At 36.3% G+C, this 12,122-nt stretch overlaps 1 protein-coding gene across 1 annotated transcript in view; it reads left to right on the top strand.

The window, feature by feature from the left end:
* The window catches only part of PTPRQ (protein tyrosine phosphatase receptor type Q), a 198,273-nt gene extending 188,634 nt beyond the window's left edge, over positions 1 to 9,639 (top strand). Inside the window, exons 42-44 of the mRNA XM_082742760.1 lie at positions 2,438 to 2,573; positions 7,894 to 8,017; positions 8,267 to 9,639. Coding sequence (XP_082598886.1) covers positions 2,438 to 2,573; positions 7,894 to 8,017; positions 8,267 to 8,304 — 298 coding nt within the window. The 3' untranslated portion in view covers positions 8,305 to 9,639. The remainder of the gene's footprint in view (positions 1 to 2,437; positions 2,574 to 7,893; positions 8,018 to 8,266) is intronic.
* The last annotated feature ends 2,483 nt before the right edge of the window (positions 9,640 to 12,122 follow it).

Below are 12,122 nucleotides of genomic sequence, written 5' to 3'. Positions count from 1 at the left end.
TAGAAAAGGACCTAATATCACCTTTGTAGCCTCAGAGTAGAGAGCAGAGAGTAGCTACATTGTAATAAACAGCAAAATGCATAGGCTTGTCAAATCACTATGTTGCGCCCCTGAAACTACTGTCACACCGTGTGTCAACTATACTCCAATCCATAATCAAAGAGAGAGAATCTCCTTCTTTGTGATTGAAATGGATGAGAGAGTTCAGAAAAAAGCATGCTCATGTTAATAATTCTCTTTTAGCATCATTTGAAACTGTCTACTGAATTTTTATTCTAACTCCAACTTCTCACCTCAACTCAGACATACATTTAACTGCTAATTCGATGTGACAACCTGAGTGACCACAAAACTCTGAAAATGTGATGTGTCTAAAACAGAATGCTTGATTCAGTCTCCAAACTCACTCCTGCTTCTCAACCTGCATCTTGGCAAATGGCAGGCAGATCCTTTCTGTGTGGCGCCAAAACCGTGGGGTCATCCTTGACTCTGTTCTTCCTAAGTTCCACCTGCAGCCCTGCAGCACACTCTGATGACTCACCCCTCTCGCCTCCCCACTGCACTCTGCCCATCTGGGCTCCCGGCTCTTCTTCTAGCACACAGAACTCATGCCACTCAAATCCCTTCTCCCCCCACTCCCCTGAGCTATGTGCTCCCCTCCCAAAGACCCAACTGTGGGCTCTCTTACACAAGTTTCTTTTCAAATATTACATAATCAGAGATGCCTTCTCCTTAACCTGATTTATCTTTCTTCCTAGCACTTTTTACCGCCAGGCACATTCTATGCATGCTTACTTAGCTATGTACTGCCCTTCTCTGTCCTCTAGAGAGTAACCTCCATAAGTTCAGGGACTCTGTGCTGTTGTTCACAGCTGTACCCCAGATGCCTAGGACAGGCTCTGACACTCGAGGTATGTTGAATGATGTCATGACAGATTCCACTGTTCAACATATGTGCGCATGTGTTGCCATAATCGAATTTACATTGAAATGCTCATTATTTCTTACATGGTTGAATCATGAGATATTGCTAAGATTCGACTATTTCTTAACTACAAAATGGCATTTTTATGTTGTTCAAAGTAACATTTATAAGGCCAGGTGACCTGCCAAACGTCTTTTGTTGTTCTTTTTATATTTACTTCCTAGGTTAACCATTCAAATACCAAGATTCTTGTCCTTCTAATGGGAATTTCTGCATAAGTCTTGCCAAGTTTTTTTTTTTTTTTTTTAAGATTTATTTATTTATTTATTTATTTATTTTGACAGAGAGAGATCACAAGCAGGCAGAGAGGCAGGCAGAGAGAGGGAGGAGGAAGCAGGCTCCCTGCTGAGCAGAGAGCCCGATGCGGGCCTCGATCCCAGGACCCTGAGTTCATGACCTGAGCCGAAGGCAGCGGCTTAACCCACTGAGCCACCCAGGCACCCAAGTCTTGTCAAGTTTATCAATTCAATGTTTCTATGGAGCACATACTTGTCCCTGGGTGCTAAACTAATTTTTTTTTAAAAAATAGCTTTTCAGTTTTTTTATCTATAGGAAGTAAAAAAAAAATCTAAGAAAAGAAAGTGAAAAGAACACACAAGAGATTACCAACAAGATACAGAGAAGTGCTATCGGACTAAATAGTAGGATGTTTTTAATGTTTAGCATTTCTATTGGTAACCAAAAATATGTTCAATACAAAGTTTCTGGTGTTAAGAATTCTCAACAATTTTTTAAAAGACTGTATTTATTTATTTGAGAGAGAGAGTGAGCAGAAGGAGCGCACTGCGGGGAGGGGCGAAAGGAGAGGGGCAGGCAGACTCCCTGCTGAGCAGAGAACCAGGATCCTGGGATCATGACCTTGAACCCAAAACAGACACTTAACTGACTGAGCCACCAGGCGCCCCAAGAATTTTCAACAGTTTTTTTTTTTTTTTTAACTCTTCTCTATACTTCTCCAACTATCTCCTTTATAATACGAAAGAAGTGGAAAAGTTCAACTGGAAAAAATAACCAGACAAAACAAAACCTCAAACATTTGATAGAGTGCTGATATTAATCATCTTGATCTATCTAGACAGTCTCAGTAACAACACAAATCTAAAGACTCTCCAAAAAAAGTTCCTCCAAGGGGTGCCTGGGTGGCTCAGTTGGTTAAAACCTCTGCCTTCAGCTCAGGTCATGATCCCAGGGTCCTGGGATCGAGCCCTGCATCGGGCTGTCTGCTCCGCGGAGAGCCTGCTTCCTCCTCTCGCTCTCTGCCTGCCTCTCTGCCTACTTGTGATCTCTGTCTATCAAATAAAATCTTTAAATAAAATCTTTAAAAAAAAAAAAAGTTCCTCCAAGTAAGAAAAGGACCTGTTGAGAGTATATTACTACCATAGTTCACAGTTCTCTTTCTTCATCACTATCAACATGATGAACAATGTTTGTATAATCTTATTCCTCCCGCAGTGCTGGAGTTGGAAGAACTGGAGTTTTTATTGCTCTGGACCACTTGACACAACATATAAATGACCACGATTTTGTGGATATATATGGATTAGTAGCTGAACTGAGAAGTGAAAGAATGTGCATGGTACAGAACCTGGTAAGACCGCTAAACTGTGTTTAGTGTCAGCTCTGCACTTTCTACAAGGGAGGATCTTAGCAGCAGCAGTCTGGTTGGGCATGGACTTGAAACTTTGTTTGCAGAGTAGATACTTTTTCTAGATAATAAACCCCCTAGAGGGGAGGAAGTTTGGGGAGGACATCCCACGTGGGGCAGTCACCCCTCAGTACTGTTACTGACTGCTCATCCTAGCTTGTTTCTACTGATAGGCATATAGAAAGCAATTCAAAAATCGATGTCCTTAGTATTTGGGAAATACTAAGAAATTGGGGAAACTTAAGAAATGAATCAGATCATTTTCTTTTATAAACATGCTAAATGTTATATTTGGGAAAAGCTTAAAATATTGACTGTTACGGGGTTCTATGTATTTCACGTGTTCATATTTATCCCTTTGTATGTTAGTACTCAAAACAGTTGTCATATTAGTTTCTCCCTGGGAGTTTTTTGTTTTGTTTTGGTTTAAAGGCAAAAACATTTATAAAATATGTAGATTTTTCTTCATTAAAAAAATCACATAGTATAATGGTAATGAGACAAAAACTTATAGTGGGTGTCTAGAGAGTTCCACCTTCTATGATAATCCTTTAATATATTTTCTTATTTAATCTTTTATTTGTAAAGCAGTATCAATAAAACTAATCAACAGACTAGGTATTTTTGGCTTTGCTTTACAAATAGGGAAGCAGATATTCCATCCAAGGAATTTAAGTGATATTTCAAGATTATATAATTAATGTTTCAGAACCAAAATTCAAGCCAGAGTCTGTCTAACTATAATATGTAAGATTTTTCTCTGTATATTTGGATTGATATTTCTATACTTTTCAAGTGGAAGTTTTCTCATGGTAAATATCTAGATTTGCTGTAATTTCTGCAATACCTACTAGAAAACACATGCACCATCACAGTTGTTAAAAATGTGAGAAAAAAGGTTCTTTGCTAAATAAGTTTGAAAAGAAATTAAACTGATCTTAGAATTTCTTAAAGGCTCTATGTGATTGTACATTGACAGTTATAGAGCCAGAACCCTTATAAACATTATTTCCCAAAATTACATGATTGTGAAATCCTTGAACCTCTTTTGACCACAGAACCTATAATGTCATATAGGGGAACACTAATATTATTAGAAAGATGCTGCTCTAGACCAGAGACATTTAAACTTTGTGGACTGCACATTCCTCTCAGGAAGAATGCTTGGGCATTCAATTCCAATAAATCTATATTTATTTTTAAATGTAGATTGAGCAATTACATAAATTATAAAATGCATATGTACAAAATGAGAAATCAAAGATATCAGATAAAGATCAAATAAGTAATATTTTGAAATCTTGTAATTGTGATGCCTTCATATTATCATTAAGATAATGATCCTTAGCATGAGATAATTCTGTTTCAATAGTGGTTTTAAATATATATTATATATTATAAATATATATTATACATTATTTATTATTTTTTAAAAAATGATCTAGATTTTTGTCAGATTTCCTTACATGGTTGTTTTTAACCTCAATGGTTATAAGTTTTATTCTAGAAGCACAAAGAACATCAGCCTTGCCGTTTCCTTGTCGTTCATCTGGGCTCACATGATAAATACTACCTTCAATCCAGGGTCTCTTTGTAGGAGTCTTTTTAAGCCACTGCAATTTTGTGATGATTAGGTGAAACTAGGTAATGGAATCCATATCCATTCCCCTATATGTTGAAGGGGAACAAAGGAGTGAAGTATCACTCTACCCTTAGGATACTTCAGAAATGGAAGATAACTTGTGACCAGGGTTGACTTCCTGGGTGTACAGCCTGCACAATCTCACAGGCCCCATATTCAATAGTACCCTGCACCTGGCTTAGTGTTTGCTCTCACTGTCTTGAAAATCTTTAATAATTTTTGAGGGAGGACACTCTCATTTTCATTTTGCAGTGGGCCCACAAATTAGGTAGCTTGTTCTCAATGATAAGGGTTCCAATATCAATCCAACTATTTATGAACCATTATTAAAACCCAAATTCTTTTTTATGTTTGTTAACAGTAAGAATAAGCAGAAAGCTAGTGTTTCTCCTCCCGTGTCCCTAGATTACTCATGCGCACAGGTACTCCGTGTTCTTGACATTGATCAAGATTTGGATAGGATAGAGGGTGGGACAGATCGGGATCTTGTTTCCTTCTAGAAACTAGAGTCACTCTTCAGGGAATAAAAGTTGAAACTATTTTGCCAAGCTCTATATTTTTGTGGAACTGAACTTGGTAAACAGTGTGTTCAAGAATGCCTGTTAATAATTTCACACAATTTAGTACACAATATATGCTCTCAACTTCGTATATTATGCTTGTCTAACCAGCCCAAGCAATATGCTACAGTTGGGTAGGGGAGGGAAAGAGCATGACTTTTGAAGTCAGAGAATGGAGTTAGGATTCCAGCTCGGCTGCTGAATTAATTGCTGGCTCTGTGACTTGTTTAATTAGCCGCTTTGAGTTTTTTCTCTTTTGTAAAATCATCATGTTATACTTCTCACATGCTTATGGTCAGTATTAAATAAGAGAAAGTACTAAAGCACCAAACACACAGTCCCTCTCCATTGTGCAGTAACTATCTGACAGAATTCTGCTGGATTCCCTCTGTGCTGAAAAGCTGCTACTCGGAAGCTCTCTTTCACCTGATTTCCTTCCCAGAAGTTTTGCTCATTACCATCTTTTCTCTTTGATGATAAAAAGGAAAATGACCACAGTCCTTGGCTCCAGCCCTTACAAATCAGGATTGCCTTGCACAAGAGTGGTTTCTTACTTTCCTCTGTTGCACTCGGGAGTGATTGCCATTTGGATGAAGAATGCGATCTCAGCACATACTACAGTAGCCATGGGCAGGGGCGGGGTGGTGGGAACCTCAGAATATATTACCACTACAACCCTGCTCTGGGGGCATGGCCTAGACCCAGCAGAGAACATGGAGCTCTTTCACTGTCTACCAAAAAACAGTTCATAGTCGCCCCAAGAACTTTCTGAGAGAATAGGCCTCAGTGAGATAACATCCTGAGCGGCTATCAGACCCTCAAATAAGTCCTCTACTGAAACTTTCTTCAGAACTGTTGGTCATTATTACGAAAATCTATTTCCTCATGAATTACAAAATGCTTCCACAAACATCTCCTCAACAGAATGTCAGTTCTGGGAGGGTGGAATCCTGTCACATTCACGACTCCATTCCCGTTACCTGTAGTACTGCCTGCCTGGCATGTAGAAGTTATGTAACAAATGTTTGTTGGCTCTGTATCATTTAATTCTCACAACTAGTCAACCTTTACCATGTAAGGAAGGATTTCATTTGGAGAACATTTAGAAGTCATTAGGGATCAAATATTAATCAAATAAAGATTAATTTGGATGAGTCCCTGTCCTGCTCTGGTTTTCCTAGAAATTTACTGATGTGAAGTCTCTGGATAGAAGGGGGAAAAAAAAAAGAAAAAAGCTAATATACTTAGGCTGCCTAGTTTTTTGCACAGCACTTTACATATATAGTAAGTCCTTTAAATATCACAACATAGGTGTTATGATCCTCCAGATGAGGAAGCTAAACATCAGACAAGTTCTGTTCTTCAGGTACCATGATTATCTAAGGCAGGAACTAGAACTGAACTCTCCACTGCCTCCTTGGCAATAACACATCATGGCAAGAGGGATCTTGGAAAATACAGTCCTGCCCTTTGGAAATCAGCCTGGCCTGCTGGCAGAATTTAAACCTATCATTCTTTCCAGTGGAGAAAATGAGATCGGGACAGTCTGAAGCATAACATATCAAATGTGACTTCAAATTCAAATGTGATTTTGTAAGAACTACCAAAACGCATCAATTCAAATGATTGTTGTTTTTAAAGAAATTATATTAGGTCCATATATTTTTGCCAAGGATGTTACTCATCGTGTGACATGTACTTGAATACACTTTTTTTCAGAACTACCATGAGAAGTACTTCACTAGCAATTTCGACAGGATTTTCGTTACTGTATAATGACACCTCATTTCTTACCAAAATTGAATCATGTAACTTGATCGCCCACTGGCTGACAAAACTTAATCCCTAGTGACTTCTAAATGTTCTCCAAATGAAATCCTTCCTTAAATGGTAAAGGTTGGCTAGTTGTGAGAATTAAATGATACTGAGTCAACAAACATTTGTTACGTAACTACTACATGCCAGGCACTATTACAGGTAATGGGAATGGAGTCGTGAATGTGACAGGATTCTGCAATCCCAGAACTGACATTCTGTTGAGGAGATGTTTGTGGAAGCGTTTTGTAATTCATGAAGAAATAGATATTCGTAACAATGACCAACAGTCTCTGAAGACAGTTTCAGTAGAGGAGTTCCAAAAAGGTTTTGAGATACAGTAAAAATGGATATGAACATAGAGTTCTGAAGATGGTCACCTTAGAGGACATCTTATTTAAATCGTCAATATACATATGTACATAGATAATAGGTAATATGTAGAGTATAAATATTGGATTGTGTTCCTTTAACATCAGTTATGTTTCCTTTGTAAAAAGGAGGGTGATTTTCTATGACTTAACCTTAAGAACTTTGGGAAAGTCCGAAGTCAGAAATGCTAACAGGTTATTGAATTATACTGAAAAAACTGAAAAAACCTAGACAATACTGAATTTAGCCTAAACATTCAGATGAAACAGGAGTCCTTGTCTGGGGCATGGGTGTTTGGATAATTCAGTGATCAACTGCCTCGTACTTACAAATAAAGAACAGATACTTGACACTGGGTAGGCCAAATATCAGGTGATTAACAGAATTGTCAAACATATTTTAAATGTGCTGATGGTGTGTAAATGTGCTCACTCCCAGATAGTGAAAGCAAATGAATCATCTGCATTCGAATAGCCATTCTAATCATTCTAACAAGAAAACTGTTTATAAGGAAAATTACTCATTTAGACCTAACAAGAAAAAGGAAATTCATAAACAGATTTAAATAACCTAATTTGCCACCTTTTTATAATCACAGCAAGCAAGAACAAATTAGTATGGGGTTTAATGATAAGTATTTAAAAAAAAAATTGAAGCTACAAGAAGCCATAGGAATTTAGAAAACCTGATGTTTGAAATGGTACAAAATCATTTATATACATGGTAAATTCTGTGCTTCTCATTTAGCGATTTAACATTTTTAAATTCAGCCTTACTTTTCACTGTAACAGCATAGCTCCCCTTATAAGAAAAAATAATTTTTTTAAAAATCCACCCTACCCATTTATTTAACCACTCTTTCTTTGGTGTCTAGGCACAGTATATCTTTTTATACCAGTGCATTCTGGATCTTTTATCAAGTAAAGGAAGTAATCAGCCCATCTGTTTTGTTAACTATTCAGCACTTCAGAAGATGGACTCTTTGGATGCCATGGAAGGTAAACAGAAGAGGCATCATGTACCAATTTGCTAGTGTACCAGGAGCATAGATTTAATTAAATTTAATGTTTTAGATGAAAATGTTTTAGAAGCTCAGTTAGTGCATATAGCAAATTTTTATTATTTCTCTCTAATCCAAGGTAAGGTAAGAGCCTCTGTATCTGCGCTCTATTTTTGCTATGAAACACTTAAATCTTTTGAACTGGTAGTTTCTGTTCTCTCTTGTGACATGTTACTTTATGTTATAGGTGATGTTGAGCTGGAATGGGAAGAGACCACCATGTAAATATCCAGACCAAAGATTACAACTGGAAGACATTTTCAAATCCCAGGGGCCAAAATCTCCCCCTCACTCTTCTGAATTGAAATGTACAACCTTAAAGAAATCTCTGTGTTTCTGTTACTGTGCCTTATGGATTGACATTTTAGGAATAATTCTAGGAAATAGGTAATTCAGGGTAGTCATTTTTTTGTACAGAATAAATATACATTTAAAATGTTTAAAAGAAGAGATCCCAGAGATTTTTTTAAGTCTTCCGTATCTTTGGAATGAGCCAAATAGAAAATTATCATTATATTAGCATGAATGTTTCCACGTAAATTTCCCCCACATATTAGATTGAATCTTGAACAGAAGTTGTAAATGTTGATTCGGTCGTGTTATTTTGGCTTCCAAGGTGTTAACGTTCCTTGTGGATAACTTCCAGGACTGTCATAACGGTCTGTACACTTCCATGTACACCCCTGTGTTTTGATTCCTCTGTTTTATGAGTGCTGAGATATCATCTCATGATCTCCAACAGCTGAACAGTAACCCCTTGACACTGCCGGGATTACTTAGCCTTTATACAACACACAGTAGCTCTTTGGGGACACTTAGGGCTATTTAGTTGCATTGTGATCTTTAGCTGGAAAAACAAAAAGAAAAATGAAACAGTGTGATTGCTGATAGGAAGCTACAGAGTACATTTGTACCTTTTTCAGGACAAGCTGTACCACTGTGCTGTAGCATTAAATACAGGGTTATCAAAGTATTTGTCTATTAGATGTTTACTCAACCGACTATTGATAGTTTTGAAAGGTCTTTTCTGCAGAAATGTATGATGTATGGCAAACTTGTAAACTAATGATGTGCTATGGTGGTGCCAACAGAAATTTCTGAATAGATTATATAAAAGGATCTTTTTTCATCTCGCAAGATTGATCTTAGAGGAGTGTACTTCATGGAAACTATAAACAAAGAAATTAACCAGGTCATAGCAAATTAGAGATTTTTTTCTTAATATATTTCAATTTCCTTTTTGTTTGATAGTGACAATGTACTAAGTTTTGAACTACATGAAATTATTTCATCATATATTTCAATTAAGGATCTTAAAATGAAATAGTATCATTTATTATATTTCTTCTATAATAAGAATTATGGGGTGCCTGGGTGGCTCAGTGGGTTAAAGCCTCTGCCTTCCGCTCAGGTCATGTTCCCAGGGTCCTGGGATCGAGCCCAGCACCGAGCTCTCTGCTCAGCAGGGAGCATGCTTCCTCCTCTCTCTCTCTGCCTGCCTCTCTGCCTACCTGTGATCTCTGTCTGTCAAATAAATAAATAAAGTCTTTAAAAAAAAAAGAATACCTTATGCTTCTTTCTGCTGGCATATACATATAGGAAATGTGATGGCCAATAAAATTAAATTTAAGGAACTGAGTTAGTTTGCATCATGATTTCAGAGGTCCTTGTAAGTCTAAATTTTATTTTATATCACATAGTGAGAAATAATTGGTAATTACCTTAACTAATATAATGCAGTAAATCATATATAAATACAATATAGTACTAAAGTATAATATATTTAATTAACATATACCTATTTCCCAAGGTGACCATCAGTAGTAAGATATTTGAAAATCAAATTTATTACCCAAGAAATTAAATTCTTTAATCTTATAAGCAGTCCTGTTTCTTGTTTTTTTCTTGGCAAAGCAGTGTAATAATGAAATCCACTATTGTTCCGACTTTATTCTATAGAAAATTACAGAAAACAGTAAAAAATGAGAATTCTAAAAGATTGAAGTTGGAGTAGAAGTTCTTCAATTTCCTTCATGTATCAGTTAATGAAAAAGTATGGTGAATCAATAGTTATGAATATGGGTTTTTGTATTCACGGAAGACCGACAGCTTTTGGAAAGTACTTGTGCGGTTACTTTTTAGTGTATTAAATAATAAGAAAATAAGCAGGTCAATTGACAGGCCGGCCCACTCTTTACAACTTGTGTATAAAACAGATATGTACAGCGTAGGGTTTCAGGTTTGACCCATGTGTATACGCATATGTGTGTGTACAAAGCCGAGGTTTAATATAAGACCTCTTACAAAACAGTGCCAGTCAAACTGTAATGTGTATACACATCACCTGGGGATTGTGTTAATGTGCAGACTCTGTTTTGGTAGGTCTAGGGTAGAACCCAAGATTCTTAACTTCTAGTAAGTATTCAAGTTATAATACTGCTGCCTCATCTCAGGCCATATATTGAATAGCACATCTCTAAAAGACATTAAGATCAGAATAATTTCATCTCCACTTGAAATTACTTGAAACCTGTTTAAAAAAATCTCTGTTTTCACAGAAAAAAAAATATTAGAACACCTGTTGAATGTGTATCACTCCCTAGCTTTATCACAAAACTATACCTAAAATTGAATAAAAACTCACCTATATTAATGATAGCTAAATTTTCTCTTATATTGTGAAACAGCCAGTATACAGACACATTCTATAGGTGTCTATTGCTACTAAGTGCAAATTAGAATAATGAGGAACATCTGTAACATTTTTAGATCCGATTTGTCAAAATACGTTGAAGCACATGTACAATAAATGAGCAACATGTGTTTCATCTGAACCAAATGAAACTGGAGCCTCTCAGAATGGTTTGCCAGAGACGACAGCAGCTGCGGGTATCACCTCTACTTTCATCCCACTTTAAAACGCATAATTTTCTTCTCTCAGTTTATAGGTGAGATGTATAATAAGTCTTTTGAAATAAAGCTAATTAAAGCTTTCCCTCTTCATAAAAAGATGGTGATTCACCCTCCACATCTGGTACCAAACACTAGATTTTTAGAAATGGAATTTAAGTTCAGCAAAGTATGCATCCTACAAGTCCATGGCATTATTGTGGCAAGTCCATTTCATGGCCAACTTTCAGAAAACTCACATGAAAGTTTTGATGAAGCCTGGAACACAAAATGACCTGAAATTCCCAACCGAATGGTATGGAAAAGTGTAAATACGAAATAAAAGCTTATAAACCATAATCATGGCAAAACAGATTGCCTTTGTAGGACAAGTAATATTTCCTGTTGAATGACTTCATAATCGTGCATAGAGTTTTCGTGTGGAAGCAGGAGTCATACACCTACCAGCTCACGAAGATGTTTTAAGGAGTAGATTAGATTGCACATAGGAAAGTGTTTCATAAAAGTACAATGAACTCGGCAAAGTTAGTCTTTCACCCAGACTGGTCAGTGTGTAATGTTTATCAGCGAGATAATGCATCTCATTTTTAGGTTGTATTGTACTTTTTGATATTAGTGCCATATCTGTATGTCATGCACTTGTGTATGTTTCACATGCACTTACTGAAAAGTATGGCAGTTATATCAACTTCTGCTAAATAAGACAGTCTATTTTTTTCACAAATGATTTGGGCATTGTCAAGGAATTTCTGGACTAAAATGAATAGACAGACATGTGCACAAGTAACATAAATGTGATTTAGACAACAAGTCAGGAGATTTTGATTTTGGACATTTCAACTGCATATTCTGAATCAGTGTCTGCAATACAGTCATTTGAAAATAAAACTATAACTTAATATAAGGCAACAAAAGATCCTTATTCTCTTGTTAATAATACTATTACTATGTTTCTATTTTAATTTTCACTGAAAGTATTCTTGAATTGGAAATTCATTGTAGTAAATTTTAAACTTTTTAGAATACTTTTATATACATCATCCCAACTAATCCCTACAAAATCTTTTAAGTTTTGCAGAGTCCCATATTACAGGTAAATATAATGAAAGTGTAATTACTGTGCCTGAGACCAT

Source organism: Mustela nivalis (genome assembly GCF_964662115.1).
Source record: "Mustela nivalis genome assembly, chromosome: 7".
NCBI classification, from domain to species: Eukaryota; Metazoa; Chordata; class Mammalia; order Carnivora; family Mustelidae; genus Mustela; species Mustela nivalis.
This window is presented reverse-complemented; position numbering and strand designations above follow the sequence as displayed.